The sequence below is a fragment of the Cervus elaphus genome, chromosome 22, assembly GCF_910594005.1.
Source record: "Cervus elaphus chromosome 22, mCerEla1.1, whole genome shotgun sequence".
NCBI lineage: Eukaryota > Metazoa > Chordata > Mammalia > Artiodactyla > Cervidae > Cervus > Cervus elaphus.
Window position 1 is genome coordinate 58,777,847 of NC_057836.1, and position 22,069 is coordinate 58,799,915.

The following is a 22,069-nucleotide window of genomic DNA, read 5'->3' on the forward strand; positions in this document are numbered from 1 at the left end:
TCTTCTTCACTTTCTGCCATAAGGGTGGTGTCATCTGCATATCTGAGGTTAGTGATATTTCTCCTGTCAGTCTTGATTCCAGCTTGTGTCTCATCCAGCCCAGCGTTTCTCATGATGTACTCTGCATAGAAATTAAATAGCAGGGTGACAATATACAGCCTTGATGTACTCCTTTCCCGATTTGGAACCAGTCTGTTGTTCCATGTCCAGTTCTAACTGTTGCTTCCTGACCTGCATACAGATTTCTCAAGAGACAGGTCAGGTGGTCTGGTATTCCCATTTCTTTAAGAATTTTCCACAGTTTGTTGTGATCCACACAGTCAAAGGCTTTGGTATAGTCAATAAAGCAGAAATCGATGTTTTTCTGGAACTCTTTAGCTTTTTTGCTGATCCAGCAGATGTTGGCAGTTTGATCTCTGGTTCCTCTGCCTTTTCTAAAACCAGCTTGAACATCTGGAAGTTCACATTTCATGTACTGTTGAAGCCTGGCTTGGAGAATTTTGAGCATTACTTTACTAGTGTGTGAGATGAGTGCAATTGTGCGGTAGTTTGAGCATTCTTTGGCATTACCTTTCTTTGGGATTGGAATGAAAATTGACCTTTTCCAGTCCTGTGGCCACTGCTGAGTTTTACAGATTTGCTGGCGTATTGAGTGCAGCACTTTCACAGCATCATCTTTTAGGATTTGAAATAGCTCAACTGGAATTTTGTTGGGTCGCAAGAGTGCTTACTGTAAAATTTATCATTTACTGCCAAATAGCTCTCTCAAGTGGTTGTATCCATTTGCATTCCACCAGCAAAAATGACATTCTGTTGTTCATCCTCACTAATACTTTGTATGTATTTCACAAATATCTATACAGCATATACAAGGGGCCAAGCACAATCATAACTCATTCACTCAGGCAGTTTAACTCAGTTAATATTTATTGGACTTCTAAAATTAATGTTATCAAACCTCTACATTTTTGCCAATCTGAAGGGTGTGAAATGGGAGCTTGCCATTTTAATTGCATTTTCCTGATTAGTAATTTTTCATGACTTCTGGGACATTCAGGTTTCTTCTTCTGTGAATTTCCTGTTTGTAATTTTCTTACTAATTTGTAAGTGTTCTTTATAAACTCATTCTTTTAGCAGATATTTATTGAGTAGCCTATGCTATGTGCCAGTGCTGCAAATAGAGTAATTGAACAGACAAAAACCTCAGTCTCTAAGGAGGTTACATTCATGCAGAGGAAGGTAGCTAATAAATAAATGGAATATTTAATGATGTTTAGTATCATAGAGAAATAAAGCAGGGATGGAGGAAAAGAAGGACTTGAGAGGGACATACTTCTAAATAGGAGGGTCAGAAAAGTCCTATGAAAGGACTTTTGAGGGGAAAAAAAACCTGACAAAGGTGAGGGAGTGAGCTATACAGATACAAGAGGAAAGCCTTTAGGCAGGAGGTAAAGCAAGCTCAGCAGCCCTGGGCTGAGACTGTCTGCGTGCCAGCTCAGTCGCTGCAGTGTCTGACTCTTTGCAGCCCTAGAGACTTTATTTAGCCCACCAGGCTCCTCTGTCGGTGGGATTTCTCCAGGGAAGAATGCTGGAGGGCCATGCCCTCCTCCAGGGGATCTTCCCAACTCAGGGGCCAAACCCAAGTCTCTTAGGTCTCCTGCGTTCGCGGGCAGTTCTTTACCACTAGCACCGCCTGGGAAGCCTAGGCCTGGCTTGTTTAAGAAACAGCAAGGAGGCAAGTGTGGCTGGAGCAGAGTTAAGAAACCACAGTTTTAATGTATTCTCATAGAGAATTATGGGCCTTTCAAGAATCAAGAACACTCAATATCAGCAATTTTGTATCATGATTTCTTTTCACTTAACAATCTTAAGATCATTTTCTTAATTGGTGTCGCTTTAATTTACAACAGGACAGAAGGTAGGAAAGATTAGATAATATGAAGTTGTATCTATCTTTTTAGCATTTGAAAAGGAAAAATCTTTCCCATTAATTTTGTGCCTTAATGCTACTTAGTCTGAATTTTATGTTTGAACAATTGCTTTTGAAAGATTTCTTCTATTTTTCTAATGGTTTTTCAAATTCTCCAGCTTTGCTTACCTATTTATCTGCCATGTTTCCATACTAGGAATATAATGCACTACATGAAGATACTCTTAATTTCTACCATGTCTTGTGAGATGGAGAACATCAGATGAAAATGTCACTAACTGGCTTTAACTAGTACAACAGAACTATAAATAATACTTCTATTTTGAAACATTCTAACAACCCAGTATAACTAAATAGGTTTTCCTCCTCTTCCAGATTTCTTTTAAGAAAACACATCTGGCCTGGGGCCTAATCAAGAAAGATTTATTCAAATTTTAATGTCTGATTTCTTAGCATATGAAAAGGGAGTATTGGAAAGCAGCCAAGAAAAGGTTTTCAAATGACAGACCTATTCAAGTTCTTAAAAAATTTTTTTTCTTTCTTCCCCTGTTTTATTTTCATACAATTTTTAAAGGTTACTTTCCATTCACAGTTACTGCAGAATATTCCCTCTGTTCCCCACATTGTACAATACACCCTTGAGCCTCTCACTCAGCAGGTTGCACCTCCCGCTCCCTACCCCTGTGTTGTCCCTCCCCCCTCATGTCCTTGTGGCTGAAGGAGCATTACACTGAGGAATAAGATGTGCCGTTGGTGGGGGGGAGGGCACGTCCCTGGCGGTCCGGTGGCTAAGGTTCTGTGCTCCCAATGCGTGGGCCCAGGCTTGATCCCTGGTCAGGGAACTAGGTCCCACATGCCACAACTAAGAGTTCACATGCCGTAACTGAAAGATCCCACATGCCCCAGCAAAGATCCTACGTGTTGCAACTAAACCCAGTTCAGTTCAGTCGCTCAGTTGTGTCTGACTTTTTGCGACCCCATGGACTGCAGCTCGCCAGGCCTCCCTGTCCATCTCCAACTCCCAGAGTACTCAAACTCATGTCCATTGAGTCGGTGATGCCATCCAACCATCTCATCCTCTGGCGTTCGCTTCTCCTCCTGCCTTCAATCTTTCCCAGCATCAGGGTTTTTCACACGAGTCAGTTCTTTGCATCAGGTGGCCAAAGTATTGGAATTTCAGCTTTAGCATCAGTCCTTCCAATGAATATTCAGGACTGATTTCCTTAAAGATGGACTGGTTGGATCTCCTTGAAGTCCAAGGGACTCTGAAAAGTCTTCTCCAACACCACAGTTCAAAAGCATCCATTCTTTGGCGGTCAGCTTTCTTTATAGTCCATCTCTCACATCCATACATGACTACTGGAAAAACCATAGCTTTGAGTAGATGGACCTTTGTTGGCAAAGTCATGTCTCTGCTTTTTAATATGCTCTCTAGGTTGGTCATAGCTTTTCTCCCAAGGAGCAAGCGTCTTTTAATTTCATGGCTGCAGTCACCATCTGCAGTGATTTTGGAGCCCTCAAAAATAGTCTGTCACTGTTTCGATTGTTTTCCCATCTATTTGCCATGAAGTGATGGGACCAGATGCCATGATATTAGTTTTCTGAATGTTGAGATTTAAGCCAACTGTGAAAAAGACCCAGTACAGCCAAATAACTAAATAAATAATTTTTTAAAAAAGATATGCCATTTGGAGTTCAAATAGGTTTTGGAGGTCATTTAGCATTTGGAGTTCAATTAACATGGTAGTTATCATACTCTCCTTCTTTGGTAGAATCATCAAAGGCCATGAAGTATCCACTCAGGTTGTTACAATTTCTGCATGAGCAATCCTCTGCTTTGTTTAAATGACAAGCAATATTATTGAACAAATCACAACAGCTCATTTTAAGCACCTTTGATTTATCTTTCCCACTATTTAATCCCACTGTGATTTTCAGCTTGCAAATCTTGTGCTCTGATTTCTCAAGAAATTTAGCTAGAGCCAATATGTCAATGTTTCCCACATCTCTGTATCTACCTACATCAGTTACAAGTATTAAAATATATCATTGTTTCTACATTTCTGTATTTCTCTTAGGTCAATACTTTATTGGATGATAACTAATTCAATTAAAATAGTTTTCTTTTGAGAGACTTTTCATGGTTTCTTATGGATTATATTGTATGGATCACTTAAGTCTTAAAAGGTTATGCCACTTAGATTTACTTGCTGATTTTTTTTTTTTTTACTTTGTTTCCAAATTACCAACACCATGTTTATTTACTTTCTTCAGGTAAATGTGAATGTAAGGAACAGGTGTTAGGAAACTCCAAGGCATTCTGTGGAATGAAATACTCATATGGTGAGTCTGAAGTCCATGAGTGCTTCCAAGGATCTATTCAAACTACCTGTACAAAAAGTGTTGAAGGAAATGAGTGGCTTGGTTTATGACATTCTCAATAAATCAAAGCATTAGTCTAATATAACAGTAGTAAATACAGTATTCTAGTCTTGACCTAGATTTTCCTAAGAGAGATGGTTTTGAATGTCTTAGTGAGAGTAGGACGCTTTTAGAGCAAAAGCAAGGTTATCCTACTTTGTGGAAAAGAGGCAGACAACAACAACAAAATCTTGACATGTAATCCTTTCCCATGAATGATTCTTGTTTTAGTAATCGAAAAGGAAGGTCTCTAGCCACTTCAGTGATTCCTTGGCCAGTAGTACTACTAAGCAGAAATCAGTTTAAAGCAGTGTATTCACAGTGATTAAAAGCTCAGGCTTTGGATTCAGACCTACGTGGGTTTTATTTCTGGTTTATTGGGTGGGTAACTTAACATCTCCAAACTTCTTCATCTGTAAAACAGGGATGATGCCATCTTCCCCATGAAATGAGATTTTTGAAAACCACACAACACATTTCCTTGCACATACTAGATGCTCAGTAAGTGGTAGGAGGGAAGGAGAAATATACTGGAAAGGCATTGAGACTACCTCTCTGCCTGACTCTCTTCCCTGCCATCTCTGTCTTTCAAATACCCTAAAAATAAAGTGTATGGACAAAGGAAAATGTCATTGCCTTAAGTAAAGACTGTTACTATCTTTAAATTCTAAATGGCTTTATTCTTATTAAATAAGTATAGGTAGCTCAGATGGTAAAGAATTGACCCACTATGCCGGAGACACTGGTTCAACCTCGGGGGGAAATGGCAACCTGCTCCAGTATTCTTGCCTGGAGAATTCCATGCACAAAGGAGCCTGGTGGGCTACAGTCTCTACAGTCCATGGGAGATTGCAAAGAATTGTACATGACTGAGCAACTAACACTTTCACTTTCCGTATATTAAAGATGCCTTATCTTGCTGACATATCATTGACTAGTGTCTGAGTCTTTTATAATTCCATAACTTATATAGCCCAAAATATACATAATCCCCATCCACATCCATTTCATAAGTGGAAGAGCATAATAGAATCATGAAACTGGAGCTCTACCATCACCCAGGATAGCTTCCTAATCCCAGTCAGCTTGAATTTTACACCAGGGAGGAAAATTAAGTAACCAGTAATATTTAATCTCTTTAGACTATGTAAAATATGTCCTGGCAATAACATTTTGCTCTTTGTCATAACATTACACAAAGCCAACCATAGAGTATAATATAGTCAGAATCTAAATAAAAGCCAGGATAACAGTTCTACTTCCTGTGCATCTTTTTTGTGCATCTAAGTTGTTCAAAGTTCAAAGGGTAGTATGAAATTCTATTCATTTTGACTTTTGGAATTGTGTTCCTACAGTGCTAAAAATAAAGATCTTATCGGCTCATGATAAAGGATCTCATGCTGAGGTCAACGTGAAGATTAAAAAAGTCTTAAAATCCACCAAACTGAAAATTTTACGAGGAAAGCGAACACTGTATCCAGAATCCTGGACTAACAGAGGCTGCACTTGTCCAATCCTCAATCCTGGTGAGCATTAGACGTTACTAGCTGGATCCCTACCTTGTCTCTGCTGACTTGCTGCTTGTCTTACATTCTCTGAATCACAAGCTAAATAAACTCGGCAAGAGCATCTCTCCTTTTCACCATCTGAATTCTGGGGAAAGTCCAAATGGAATTCTTTGAACTGGTATCAAAAATTTTTTTCTCTTTCACATGCTCTATAAAAGTAAAATATTTTAAATCCAGCAATTTAATATTTTCTGTCTTGAAGAGAAGTCTCAGATTGGTTCCAATGGCAGTAGCAAAGAAAACATTTTCATGAATTCCTCTGCCACTAATACTGTACTGGAAGGCTAGGTCCTATTACAGTGCCCTGGTTAGAACTTGCTCCCAAAGGAAATTCAAAGGCAAAATTCCATCTGTGCAAATAATATTGAATTCATTTTTACTATTGCATGGGAAGCATCTGTTTCTTCTGGATAGAAAACAACTCCCAAGTTTTCATCATCTTCTTTTTCATTAAATGATCATTCTGGTTTCAAATCAAGAACAGTAGAAATAAACAGCAGCAAAACTACAGAATCTTAGAGAAACTTGGAATGGAGGGAAATTTACACCTTAAAATAATATGGCAGACGCAGAGGCAAGCAAGTAAGCAAGGGATCCTGATCTGTTTACCTTATAAGCACACTCTTCACATTGTGTCATAACCTGCTTATTTCTCTGTTTCTCTCATTAAATTTGAGGATGGGATTTAGATTTTTGACCATACTGTCTCCAGGATCTACCATTATTTCCCAGATAATAGTACTGCAGTACACAAATAATGAATTCTAGCAAAACAAATAATATATTTTCTAAATCTTCTGTACTTCCCTGTTTACAAAGTTGCCATTTGTATCTTAGTGAAACTGCTGAAACAGGTACATAATTTGTGTTCTGGATCTAATTCTTTTCAAAGTTAAGTCCAGGAAAGCACAGTTACGTTAAGAAGTCATTTATGGTCTTTGGTTAATAAATTTGAGAGAAACAGATAACTGAGTGAGAGAGAGAGAAAAACTATCAATAAAATATCCCCCAATCTAAACAGTGATATAACTCTTGACTTTGTTGAGTAACATCTCACACTCTTTTTATAGCTCTTCATATTTTATTTGAATTAATCTAAATTTTAATAAGGAAAATTTAAAAGACATTTTAATATAAATATGTTTCCAAAGAACAAATGAACTAATCAGAATCTTAGATTTTGAATACTGGAGACTGAGTCATTAAGTTCTATTTCCCAATGATCTCTGCATAGGGGCTCTTACTATAAGCACTTTCAACTAAACTGGCAAAAGAAAAAAAACTAATAAACCCACCCCGTTTTTTTAGTAAGACATTAAAAACAAAAGCTTTGACCATCTGAGCCACCCTCCAGGAAGTGAACTATACTTCCTCATCAGGTTTCTGCCAAACAGAGTGAAAGAATCAACTGAGTTCATCACAATAGAAAACATAAGCACAATTATTCAAAGAATTCTTGAAAACATGTTTATGCACTTTGATGAAAAGACTTTGCCAAAGCAAAACCAGACACTCTTTCACTTTGTTTTTCCATTTTTACAAGTTTAATAGCTGAGGCCAAAGAAAGCTGATAAGAAAACTCTGAAACCTTACACGCCAACTTGTTTCCTTTGCTACTTTGGAAAAAAGGAGTAATCTAGTTGGCATCCCTAAAAGTTCACTCACTCCTACTTTCATACATATATTTACTCATTCATCTATTGAATATTTTAGAATGTCAAGACTAGCACCAAAATATTATATTTTCTTTTTCTGTGGATACAAAGTAAACTTTATGCCCTCAAACTTGTAGCAAGGTAGATGTCAAAAGAAAAGAGATATCAAAATTAAATGTAAATGCTAATAAGTGATACAACAGATAAAGTTGTTTTTCATGCTTTTGGTATGATGCTGTTCCATAATTTACAGATTTATTCAAAATCATTTTCATAGTTTAATTTATATTTATACTTTTACATAACGGCAAACTCTTATAATATTTGTTTCATTTATACTTTCAAAGTAAATTCATCTAAATACTAGACTTAACACTGAAAGTTTCCTAAAAATTATTTATTGTATTTTTAAAGAGGATTTTATTATTTAAGTATGATTAAAAAAAAATCACAACCATTATGTTTCAACTAGTCTGTCAATTAAATACTGGGATTCTTTTTCTTGAAGAAGCTAAGGTTACCCTTTAAGGAATTTAAATACCTTATAATCCACCTTACATTTCTGCTCTCTGGTGTTTGAAACCTATGTCATTATTTTCCTTTTTCTTTTGTCTCTCTTTTTTTTTTTTGAAAATATCATCATAGCTATTTTTAAGTTTAGGACTTAAAGCTTTTAAGTCCTAGACTTAATTTCTTTTAATAATCTTGATTTCTTTTAATAATTTAAATAACCTTTTTCTTATTATAGAAGCAACACATGTACATTATAGAAATTTAGGGGAAATTTTTAAATTTTACACTTCTGTCCTCCAAAGATCATCTCTGTTAACATCCTACTGTGAATCCTTCCAGATATTTCTCTATATATGTATATATTATATTTCTAACCAAAATGAAGTCATAATATACACTTCATTCTGCAACCTACTTTATTCAGTTAACGATCTTTACCTTAAATTTTAGTTTATTTTTATATACTCTAATACTGAGATCATATTCCAATTTCCCAACTGATCCCAAAATATTCTTTAGGGCTTGTCCTTGCCAGTACTCTATCCAGAATCACAAATTGTATCTAGTTTTTAAGTCCCTCAAATATCTTTGATTTATGATGAGTTTCTTTATAGTGCTTTAGAAATTATTGTTGAAAAAACTGGGCCAGGTGTTCTGTAGATTATCCTGCCTTCTGTATTTGGTTGGTTCTTTGTAGTGTCATTTAGCTTGTCTCTCTACTTCCTATTTTTCTTGTAATCTCTACAGTCTATCTTGATAGACTCAAGATAAGCATTTTGGCTAGCACTTGTTATAGATATTGTTGTGTTGTTTCATGTTAAATCACATCACAGGATACATAGTACCTGGATGACCCACCATTGCGGTCTAAACTTCTGGGTTGCTCAAACTGAACAGTCTGATCTCTCCATTGGGGAGTTTTGTTTTCCCTTTTGAGACTAGGAAACAATGAATTTGAGTTGTTTAGTCACTGTGCAAACATCCAGTTCCCCATCAACTATTCAGTTAATGATTTTGTCACACAATTGACAGTCCCTTCTTGGATGAATAATGTAATTCAAGTTTGAGAAATGCTTTTTCTAATTTTGTCTAATTCCGTTCATTTATTACATGACATTATTCTGTAAGAGGACTTCCTCTCCCATGGTGGGCTAGTAGGTTACCATGAAATATAGTTCCTATTATAAAAGCAGGATAAAGGCTAAATTCTTTCCTTTAATCGCCATTTTCCAAAGTAAGGAATGGTTTTAACAACTGTCTCAAGATGGCAAGTTAATTTCTCTCTGGATTTCTCTTTTTTGAGTATCACTTTGGAATTACGGATTTTTGTTGATTCAGTATGTTAACACACAATGACTATGCTCTTGGGGCTCAGATTATCATAACTTTGACAGGTTATAACCCTCCTTTACTGACTCCTTTACTGTGCCCTTTTAAAATTGATGCCCACGAGCCTTTTTAGCATAAGTCCCATGTGTACCTGTATCTTTCTGCCTTGGAACTAGAAAAAACATTTCTTTGAGAAGCTTTGTTTTGTGTTGTTTTTAGTGATACTTGTTATTAGAGACCACATTATGTTTGTAATAGGTAATTCTTACCGTTAGAATGATGTTTTTTAAAACCATTTCAGAGAATGAAATGGGGCTTCCCTGGTGGCTCAGACTGTAAAGAATCTTCCTGCAATGCAGGAGACCTGAGTCTGATCCCCGGGTTGGGAATATCCCCTGGAGAAGAAAATGGCAACCCACTACAGCATTCTTACTTGAAGAATTCATGGACGAAGGAGCCTGGTGGGCTATAGTGCATGGGGTCGCTAAGAGTCGGACAGGACTGAGAGGCCAGCACTTTTACTTTCACTTCAGTGAATGAACAGACTATATATACAATCAGGAGCTTAAATGGATATTTCCAATTGAATTTTAGTATCTTGTGTTTTCCCTTGAGTTTTAAAGTATATGTCTCTTTATCTTATATTGGACAGTTTTATTCTATGAATGTAATTACTTATTTGTTCTACCCTATAATGTTACAGAAAACTGTTTCAAAATACCAATATTGATATTACTAAAGACATCTACTGAGGGAGATTATCATATTTCTATTTATTAATGTATAGATAATGAGATTGTCCTTTTGGTTTTTTGTATTTGTTAGTCAAAAAATTTTACTTGAAGCCTGAAAAGAATTTTGAATTATAAAATCAGCAGTAGGTCTTGTCAAGTCTCATCATTTTTTAAAAGTATGTCAAACAAACATTCTATATTCCAAAAACACTTTATCTAGGAGATATGTGCTGTTTTGTATAATCCATGCTTCTCTTCCAATGTTGTTGTTCAGTTGCTTAGTTGTGTCTGACTCTGTGATCCCATGGACTGTACCCTGCCAGGCTCCTCTCTGTCCATGAGATTTCCCAGGCAGGAATACTGGAATGGGTTGCCATTTCCTTCTCCAGGGAACCTTCCCAACCCAGGGATTGAACCCACGTCTGCAGCATCTCTTGCATTGCAGGTGGATTCCTTACTGCTGAGCCACCAGCGCGTCTCGTTCTTTCAATATGTGCTCCCAAATCGTTGTTTCAGTTTTATAAAATCCTCCTTCACATATACTACCATCTATAGTGAGTCTCCAAGAACTATTGGTTTATAGCAGCATGTTAAGTACCCACAGAATCCTCACTTCTTCACTATGGACTGTGGTGTATAGCAAAGAGTAAAATGTCTACCATCACACAGGGCTGAGCTTGAGTCAAAGAGCTACTACTTACTGGGAAACACTGTTTCTTAATCTTGCCAAGCCTCAGTGTCCTCATTTGTAAAACAAGGAAAGAAGAAAAGTGATACCTACTTCAAAGGGTTATTTTTAAGGTTAAATAAGATAATACATTTAAAGCATTTAGCACACAAAAAATATTTACCAAATTATTGCCTGTGACTCCCTATTTCAACCGTGAATTGATAAAACCTTGAACCATGTATATATAAAACTGCTAAAGTCATATCTCTCCCTTCAATAAATTATGATACTACATAGCCCCTAATATTGTTCTCTTTTAGGTTTGGAGTACCTTGTAGCAGGACACGAGGATGTAAGAACAGGCAAACTAGTCGTGAATATGAAAAGTTTTGTCCAGCACTGGAAACCATCTCTTGGAAGAAAAGTCATGGATATTTTGAAAAGAGAGTGCAAGCAACAGTAAAGGTGTGTAGCACTTAGTGGCACGTCTCTACATACAAAAGACAAACTTAATGGAAAGGAGACCTCAAAAATGAAACTGGAAATTTTTTTAAGTGCCAAAATATATAGAAATGTTCCAATGCATGGACCTTACTTATCTAATGTATCTCTTTGGGGCCCATGTTTAAATGCAGTTTGTTTCATAAAGAAGAATGAAAAATCCTAATACTGATACCTACTTTCTATGAGACTGATTCTGACATTCATAACTACTAAGGACATTTCAATAGCAATATGATATTTAGCAGTAACCTGTTAAGGCCAGTGCACCTAACAAGGGTTCTTCCCATCTTCAGATATATTACTTACATTTGTGCTACTTGAAGTAATTAATGAGATTTTAAGGAACTCCCAACCCTACTATCAGAAAAGGTATCTCTTAAAAAGAGCCTTCTCTTGCGTGATGTGTGTGAACTTTGGTCTGTGGGGTGTTAAATGGATCCTCTCCACATGTATATAGTACTTCATTGTATAAAGCACTTTACTACCTACCACTTGTGTTCTGAAAGTTTGGAGACTGGTGTTGACAGAAAAAAAAAGAGAAAAAGGCGTGGAAGAAAACCTGCAGAAACAGAAGCACTGCCACTGCGTGTGGGAAAAGTGGCCACGTACAGGAAGCTGTACTCTTTAACCTTGAACACTTAGAGAGACTATGTGAAGATGCAACCTGAAAGGAGAATATGTTTGCATGAAGTCTCAGCTTTGGGCTAGAGGTTAGATTCCACAGATACCAGCCATGATGAAACTTTGAAAAATAAAAAAACTAAACAAGAAGAGATTCTAAATTAAGAGAACGGAGTCCTAAGTATAGAAAATGCTTGGATAAAGAGGAAATGAACTTTAAATTTTAAAAAACCCATTTATTTGCAATGCACTTGTATACACTTCAAAGATTATTGTAGACACAGAATTTGTTTTTTGTGTTTAGTATTTAAATCTGAATATTGAGACAGTTTCCTCCTTGTCTTTATTAACAGTATATGGTCATTCTATTCACTCCTTTTTGGATGCAATGTATGTGATAGTTCACCAAATTACAGTTTTTCATTATTATTCATCTTCTGTATCCATCATACCACTATACATACCATTTCTTCTGTACTTGAATATAGAAAACATGAACCACAGTGCCATAAGATTAACTTCACATACAGAACATATTTTTTTCCTGAGGTCCTGTGGACTAGCAAAAAATATATATATATTGCTCTGGTAAGTTTTTTATACTTCATATATGTAATAAAGGAATATGATCTCCTTATTTTTGCTGCATTTTCTGATCAACTCTTTCACTGATACTAAAGATTGCTTTTTCTCAATCTAGGAGCTCAACTCTAATCCCTTAAATTAAGAAAATCAAATATCGTGGGGTTTGGGAATGGAGTGGAAGCTAATTCAGAAGGATTTACTTTTTGTAGCTGTTGAATGGGAGCTTTTTTTCATCAGATGCATTGCATTTTTATATTACATTTACTTTTTAACTAATTTTAAAAAGCAATAAAATTTCATTGTTGAAAATACAGAAAACCATAATGAGAGAAAAATATGGCTCTACTCCAACAATCCTGTGATAACAACTATTAGCATTTCAGTGTAGACGCTGCTAGACTGCGTTCTATGCATATAAATACCTTTCATAGAACTGGAAGTATACTATACATACTCTTAGGAAATCAGCTTTTATAACCTGTAGCATAGGTCTCAGTTTCTTCCCTATTCCTATCTTATCCTGGTAGATGGATTGCTATCTACCTACTAGGTATAATTTACAAGCAACTTACAAAACATAGTGGTAAGTACATTGTATCAAGAAAAATATTTTAAATATACCAAGTGTATGATTTTCTTAAGTTTCAGAATTGCCAGGTTGCCTTCATTTCCATTTCACTTTACATAAAATAAACCATTGAAAAGAAGAATATAAATAATGTCTATTTTTAAAGAGTACAAAGATGCTAATAATATATTATTCAGTAAAAGAAAATAACAGAACAATACGTACAGTATTAGCTCCCACCCCTAAAACACATTTATAAATATACAGTGTTTCAAAAGGTCTGACAGATTATATAATAGTAGTAGTTGCCCCTGCAGGGGAAAGAAGGAGGGAGACTTTCACCTTTTATTTTGCATATGTCTGCATTGCTTGACTTTCTTTTCTTGATTACGTACTGGTTTTGTAACTTATTTTTTAAATAATTAAGATTTAATCAATTGTTTTTAAAGTATGTTCAAGCAAAATCATAGCAAAAATTTAATTTAGCTAGTTTACCACATTGCTGGGCCCCCCTATATGGCTTTCCATTTACAAGCAACTTGTAAAACATGTCTTTGATCAGAATCCAGTCCTTATGATTAGAATCTTCACTAGGTACTCTTTCAACACCTTTTCTGGGAACATGCTAAAAAATAGGCCCCTGTTATAGTCATTTCTTAATGGCTTGATTTTCATATTGTTTGTAGCCCCTTCACTGCAGTTTTAATTTCCTATGAGCATTGTTGGCTTCCAAAGGTGGGGCGGAGGTGGGGGGCAAGAAACCTCATGTTCCCCATTTGTAAAAGTAAATAGCAAAATGAAATGTGGGGAAGCCGCCTCATGACCCCACTCCCATCCCACCATTCCATCATTCTGCCACACTTCTGTATACTTTCTCACCCTTGGCATCTTTCAAAATAACCATCACGGTACCAAGGCAACAGAATCACATACAGCTTCCATCTGTGGCTGCAGATGAACATGAACGCTTCCTTCGAGAGCTGGTGGGAAAGTCTCTGCTCCCTGAACCGCTGGGCTTTATTGGCCAGTAGATTAGTTGCATAATCTCCACATACCTATCTGTACAATTTGTCTGAGGTCAACTCAGTCTATGCCCTTTATTACATCACTTTCCCCATAGAGGAATGTTACTAATATTTAGTATTTGATGCAATGGAAATTCTCAATCATAGGATAATCTTTTAATAGTGTCTGCTAAATGAGGTCAAATCTGTAGGGATATGACTGTGAGTCCAAAAAGCAGTGTCCATCTGGCTAGATTAAACAGAGAGCAAGGCCTGTTACGGGTAAATATAGTTCTTTGGGATACTTAGGGTTCTTGCAGAACAAATCCTTTTCTAAATGAGTAGAGACTTATCAACTCTGAAGGGTGGGAAAAAGAACCTTGAAAATTCCTTGTGCTGGCTGTCCCATTGCCACTCCCCTGGAATGCTTGAGAACAAGGAGCGTGAGCAGTGCCTCAGCTGTTGAGAGTTTTGTCAGAGGCCCCAGGACTGAATTGCCTTTGTGTTCATTGTTTCAATGATAAGCAGTCCCCTAACCTAACTTTATCAAAGATCCAAAGTTACTCATGATTTATTTCCCACAGTTTGGAAGGAAAATATTTACGAACAACCTCAATTTTGTAGGGGAGATTGCCATGATAAAAATGGAATAGAAGCAAAGGGGTGTGCCTTGCATGACTGATTTTTTTTTAATCTCTCAGAGAATGATTTGTCTGAGAATACTTTCTGAAAAATGATGCCCTTGTTCCTGCTTTCCTACACTTCTGCCAAAGAGATTTAAACGTTTCTCTACTTTTTGAACATTACTGACTGTGTTTGAGACCTACAATATTTTAAATGACAAATTTTCAGCTTTATTATTAGCCTGTTTATATATGCTGAAAGACAAAAAAGCAGTATTAGTTACGAGAGAGAAAGAAATATGCACTGGGCCAAATAGATATTTCCAGAATTAAGATGCATGTTCTGTTAAGAGAGAGTTTTAGTAAATACTGAATACACCTCTAGTTTTTTAATATGTGGTCACAGATGGGTGATTGTGTTCCAAAGTGTGATCATTAAATAACGAGTTAATTTATAAATCTAAAACTATCCAAGGTTTATTGGGGATGAGCAAATCATAGTGCATTTATCTGAATAAAGGGGAATGGCAGCCAGGCAAGGAACCTTGCTTACCAGAAAGAAAAATAACCACTGTCAGCAAATTTTCACAATGTGAGCGAGCAAAACGGTCTGTCCAGAAACTCCCTGGACACTTCCTCCTCACCCAGGACACCACGGAGGATTTCAGACTTGGTGAATGAACAGTAAGAAAGATAATACATCAATAGCAATCAGTACTTAAGAGTTTGCTACAAAGAAGGCACTTCTCTCAGTGCTTTACACATGTTATTCTCATTTGACCCTCCTAAGCACCCTTAAAGGACATGCTATTATTATCTCCGTTCCCAGACAAGGAAACTGAGGCACAGTGAGACTAAATTGTCCAAGGACACTCAGCCAATAATTGTGGAGCCTGGGTTTGAACCCAAGCATTCTAGCTGCCAGAGTTCATATTTCAACCACTAAAATGGGATCCTAGTATTCAGAGAGGAATTCATGTGAGATGATGCCAACAGCACCATTTTTTTCATTGGCTGGTTCTTTTATTTATTTATTGAAGTATAGTTGATTTACAAGGTTGTGTCAGTTTCTGATGTATAGCAAAGTGACTCAGCTATATATATATTAATATATATTTTTCATATTCTTTTTCATTATGATTTATTACAGGATGCTGAATATAGTTCCCTGTGGCAATACAATAGAACTTTGTTGTTATCCATTCTATATATGATAGTTTTCATCTGCTAGTCCCCAGACTTCAGCTCTGACCCTTCCTCACTCCACCCTCCTTGGCAACCACAAGTCTGCTTTCTATGTCTGTGAGTGTTTCTGTTCTGTAGATAAGGTCATTTGTGTGATATTTTAGATTCCACATGCTGTTTCTTTTGGATTGCAGTTGAAGGAAGAGCACTAAAGTTCAGCATTTCTCCCAGTTTTCCTTCTCTACCCTCCAAATTATAATGTATCCCATTATTCTGTGACTACGTAATTTTCTTTCTCATTATTACATTGCCATTAGCATAAAACTGTTTACCATAGTTTACACTAAGATGAAACAATGAGTCCATTTTTATCTTTGCTCTTTTCCTCTTGGTTTGATTTTCTGAGATCTATTTAGGTATAAGGTCCACTTTTGCATTTATCAGTAATGACCCTGAATAAGTTACTATGCAGTTTAACAGAATTTCAATCAGTTCTCTTGGCTTTAAATTTTGCTATGTAAGCAATTCTGCTTGCAAGATGAATGAGAAGGAATTACACCAGAGAGACAAGGAAACAGAAGAAAATAAAGAATGTAGGCACTATGTGACCAAGGAGAGAGAGCAAAAGGTAAGAACAAGGGGTAAAGATACAAGAGAAAAAAAGGAAAGTGACAACTGGAAAAGAAACCAGGTGGTCTGTTCTAGTAAGAATATGCAAAATATTTCAAAGTAGAACATAATCAATTCTTCCATTGCTAGATACCATGATCTAGGTGAGATTGTTCCAAACATTTATTACAAAATATTCCATCCAACTCTTTCGCTATTAGGTATGTTTGAGGAGTCAGAAAAGCTAAAGAAGATACAGCATCAGAAAAACCTTAGGGAACAATAATTAGGAAACCAATTGGTTTTACCATATATTGCAATAGAATTTTGAAATTATCTTTTACAAAGTACATGGTCATCAAAATATTTAATACCTAAGTATTAGTCCTGCCTGAGTCTTTTCCAATAAATATACTCATCTTAATAATGATATCACTTTTGCCCTTATTAAGTGCCAGATGCTGTGCTAAACTTTATACAACTTAGCTCCTCGGACCTCACTTAAAAATCTTGTGAAGTTGGTATTCTTATTAGGCAGAAACTGAGGGCTAGATGGTTGCTTGTCCAAGGTCACCAAACAAGCAAGCAGCTGAGGTGGGATGTGAACCTCTATAATCTACTGAAACCTCCAATTCTCTGAAACCAATAATTCTCAGATGATGTGCATAAGAATCAACAGACATATTTGTTAAAATGCAGAGTCCCAGACCCCATCTCAGAACATCTGTTTCAGAGACTCTGGGTGGGAACCGGGGAGAGACAATTAAATCTGTGTGGTGATTCAGATACAACTGCTCTAGACACTTTTACAGAATAGTCTCAACAAGGTCAGCATGATCATTAGTTCTGCTTCTACAAATGTTATGTCCCTCTGGTCATAAATCCACTTGGCCTTCATCATGAATATTATTTTATGAATAACCAAATCATTAGTCCTGTTATGGTTATCCAAGAACTAAGATTGTGAGAAGGGGGCAGCAGAGGATGAGATGGTTGGATGGCGTCACTGACTCAGTGGACATGAGTTTGCACAGATTCAGGGAGATCGTGAAGGACAGGGAAGCCTGGTGTGCTGCAGTCCATGGGGTTGCACTGAACAACAAAGACAGTGGAAAGGGAGGTGAAAGCAGATTCCTCCAACTATCATGTACCCTCCTTCTTAACCTGGCCTGAAAGAGAACTGTGAAGTATTTGAATTTGTCTTCGACATCTTAGCTCCTTGGTCCATTTGGGCAATCTTCTCCCAAGCACGTATTGCCGTAATATTGCTCAGAGTCTACATGAAGATGCTGCATGAAAGTCTGAACTCCCAACTTTCCCTCCAGCCTTAAACAGTATACTGTACCTACCTGTCAAGATGCTGCTCTTTACTGAGAGACTCATAAACGGATAAGGTAAAAGAAGCCATCGTGATGTGACACCTTCCCATTTTCTCACTCTCTTCTTTCTCCCGAACACAATGTTTTATTGACCCAAATAAACCATGCGTGTCTGCAGAAAACTTTTAATGGGTGATTCTTATCATGGGAATTTCAGGCACTGATGGCAGGCCAGTGGAGATATTTTTGGTCAGTTGTGCTTTTCAATGCCTCATAAATCAGGCGGCTTAGGCAGCTTCCTGATTTCCCTTTAGGCAGCGCCAGTCCTATTCACACACTCAATTGTGAGTGTAAGCTACCCACTCAGAAGCTTAAGAAGTAAGGAGAAAGATAAAAAGCAGTGACATTGGGAAAGGAAAGCATTGAGAACCCTAACTTACCCTCTCTCAGAAATAAGGATTCATGCCACAAATAATAGTCTGCACAGACTTCACATTTTTCTTTCTCATTCCTGTAAATGAGAAGTAAAGTCTAGGGTAACATTTTCCTTTATACACATGGGCAGAAAAATTGAGAAAATGTACACAATTTGTATCACAGCAAATAGAATTCCTTAACTTCAGTAATACTTGTTATATACACATACAAGCTCCAACCTCTTACACATAGAGACTTGGCCAGCAGTGACCTTAGTAACCTTGAGAACTTTTTATAATAATTGAGAATACACAACTGGATATTTTTATCAGTGTTCTCTGCCTTTGATAAATGTTGTACCAAGTAGTTTGAAGCAAAAACACAGTGAATACATTGTTTTAATGCAGTATTTTCAAGTATACTTAATTTGCATCCTCCAGAATTTTACAAGTTTCACCAAATGTCTCAGGAAAGAAAGCTAACTTTAGGAAAGATCCCTCCAAGTTTTTGCTTGACCCTAAATGTTATCCAACTAGGATTAGGTAAAAGCTATTTGAGAAATGGTGTTTTAAAGCCTCATATAGGCCACAGTTGATTTTTCAGGATTCTGATTCAAAATGTGCTTTCCATTTTTAAGTAGAAAGAAAAATAACACTTATTAAAGAAAAGAAGAGTACGCATCCTGCAACATGAAGAGTAAGGCGGCAAAGAGGTGCCTGCCTTGTCCAGTCTCCCACCGAGCAGGTCATCCATCATGTAAATTCCTGAGGAAACAACGTGCTCTTTGGGAGGCAGGGGTAGAATCAGCATTTTCAGAGTGTCAAACATCATCCCAATTTTCATCTCAATTGATCCTCAGAACAACGTCTTGAGTACAGGTATTTCTAATGACCTTCCTATGCAGTGGGCATTGTTCTGGGTCCTGGGGATACAGTGGTCAATGAAACAAAATCCCTACTGTCATGGCGCTTACACCGTATTGGGAGAGGCCGTTCATAAGATACATATACTAAGCCCTACTCTATATCCACGCTGCAGGGATTATTTATGGAGCGCTCCCTGGCCCTAAATGATTCAAGAGGAATATTCTCTTTTCATCACTAAAGGGAAAATCCAATGCAATGAACCCTGTCATCTTGGTTGCATTGAACACTATTTTCTCCCAGACGAACTGAAAGCAATAAATGATTAAATTCTTCCTAGTGGAGAGCTGTTACAATTGGCTAATGGTCACAGAGCAGACATGTTTGAGTTACACGAAATGCCTGGGGGGTGGGGGTGGGAAGCAGCAGAGTTTGCCTCCCACCACCCATTACGGGACTGACTCCGAGCGGTGCTGGTTAACCTTCCTGCTGGCTTCAGAGACGCACAACAGCTCTGTGTGACACGTGCGTGAGAAACACAGGGACTGCAGGTGCCCAAGCCTTGGTGCGCTGGCTGGCTTTGCTCCCTACACAAGTTTACTGGGGTCTCATCAACTCCAGTCACGAGAGTTTGGGAAGATTCACTTGCCCCTGTGAGAAATAACAGTGATCATAATAGAAAAAGAAATACTAGGCATTCTTTCAAGCTGTTGGGAAGTTCCAGCACATTCCAGCTGCAAAAGAATTCACATTCCTCCACTTACGTCAAAGCTTCAGCACCGTCCTTGTATGCTTTGTGCATTTAATAGACCAAAGTCTAGTCATTAACTCTATAGGTTCTCTCCCTGCTGTTTTTTATCATGAACCACAAGCTGATTCTATTAGGAGGTCAATCTGGGATTTGGTGAATTATCCTTAGGCTTTGGGCAATGACATTTCAGAGCTTTGAAGATTTTTTAACATAAAGCATTGCTATCCCAGAGCACTAAGACATTGTTTGTGATCTGATTTTTGCAGAGTAGCTTTTCCTTAAGCTTTGGAAATCCACATCTATTACTACTTATGGCTTTTTAAAGAAGTCTTAACTCCTTTCAGGGTTCTCATCTTTGAAAGGTTACAACCTGAAGGTTCATATGTAGGGGACCCACTATATCTATTTTCTTCACATTATATCCCCTAGGCATACCAGAGTGCCTGGTATATAGCAGGTATTCAGAAAATATTTGTCAAATGAATAAATAGGTGATATCTCCCAAAACATATTCAACTATTCCCTTTTCTTTATATATTTAATTACTCAAAATTAATTGAACAGCAGTTACTAAAAGAAATAGCTTAACGGAGTGTTTAAGAACACAGAATGTAAACTCTGATTGCCTAGATTCAAATATTGGTTCTGTCGCTTCTCAGCTCTGTGGACCTGGGCCAACCAACTAACCTTTCTGTATTTTATGTTCCCAATCTGTAAAATGGGGCAAGTAATGGCCCAACCTCACAGGACTGTTGTAAGGAAGACGTGAATTAACAGAGGTACTAAGTTCTTAGAACAGCACCTGGGGATTCCCCTGGTGGTCCAGTGGTTAAGAATCTATGTTCCCAATACAGCGGTCATGGGTTAAATTCCTGGCCAGGGAACTAAGATCCTGCATGTCAAGTGATGCAGCCAATAAACAAATAAATAAAACAGCACCTGGCATATAATAAACAGTAGGTGTTTGCTATGATGAAGACGATGATGATGTTCGAAGCTTCAGGGCACCGGGGGTACATTAGTGAAAAAGTCAGATAGGACCTTGTGTACATATAACTTACATTCTAGTGGGAGAAACAAATAATAAACTTATAAACCAGTCAGTGAAACAATTTCAAATAGTTTTAAACACTAAGAAGGAAATGACACTTTCCTGGTGTTGAGAAATGAGTGTGTGTGTGTGCTAAGTCGCTTCACTTGTGTCCAGCTCTGTGCGATCCTATGGACCGTAGCCCGCCAGGCTCCTCTGTCCGTGGGATTCTCCAGGCAAGAGTACTGGAGTGAGTTGCCGTGCCCTCTTGAGGGGTCTTCCAGACGCAGGGATGGAAGCTGTGTCTCTTACATCTCCTGCATTGGCGGGCAGGTTCTTTATCACTAGTGCCACTTGCGAAATGAGCACTGAGGTGGGATTTAGAATGTTTACTAAGGAGAGATCAGCCTCTGTGGAAGGGAGGGATGGAAACAGAAGAAATCAGAGGAGGAGCTGCGCAGCAAAGCAGGCCTGACCGTAGCCCCAGCCGACGCCATGAGGACAGCTGGAGCAGAGTGAACTTCAGGCTGTCCTGAGTGGGGCTGAGGTACACAGGCTTTCAGATACCTCTGTGGATGTGGGCTACCCTAGGAAGGGGCATGACCGTGGTCTCTGCAGCTGAAGGAGTTCCTAACAGGGCTGCCAGCTGAAGACTGCCTGCGGCCATAGAAGGCAGACAGGACAGCACACCGTGTACATTCCACCCAGAAGACACGACGGAGGGGACGGGCCACTGCCTGGAAATGTGGGCACGGAAGGCCTTGTCGAGGAGGTGATGTTTAAGCTGGTAACTCTACAGTGAGGAAGTGGTGGCCATAAAATAGAGAGAGGAAAGCATTCTTATTAAAGGAAATAGTCAGAACAGTGTCCCCCAGGACAGAACAAGTTGGGAGTGTTCAAAGTTCAAACAGCCAGTCAGGGTGGAGAGTGGTAGAAAATGAGATCTGAAGAGGCAGGCAGGGGCCAGAGCATGAGAACCTTGGAAGAGTTTGGATTTTATTCTAGATAATGATGAGGAACAATTGGAGTAAAGAGGCAGGATCTGTTTTACTTTTTAAAAAGATCCCTCTGGCTGGTATTTTGGGAATAGATTAAAGAAAGAATACAAGTGAAGACAGAAAGACCAATTAAAAGGTTATTGAAGTTTTCCTAACAAGTGCTGGTGTGTTG

The 22,069-nt window shown here is 37.8% G+C and overlaps 1 protein-coding gene across 7 annotated transcripts in view; it reads left to right on the forward strand.

The window, feature by feature from the left end:
- The window catches only part of NTN4 (netrin 4), a 168,985-nt gene extending 156,403 nt beyond the window's left edge, over positions 1-12,582 (forward strand). For 6 of the 7 annotated variants that reach the window (XM_043881307.1, XM_043881306.1, XM_043881308.1 and 3 more), the window contains 3 exons: positions 4,205-4,273; positions 5,707-5,877; positions 11,141-12,582. In XM_043881307.1, coding sequence (XP_043737242.1) covers positions 4,205-4,273; positions 5,707-5,877; positions 11,141-11,283 — 383 coding nt within the window. In that variant the 3' untranslated portion in view covers positions 11,284-12,582. The remainder of the gene's footprint in view (positions 1-4,204; positions 4,274-5,706; positions 5,878-11,140) is intronic. The other variant, XM_043881303.1, reaches the window with a different exon arrangement.
- The last annotated feature ends 9,487 nt before the right edge of the window (positions 12,583-22,069 follow it).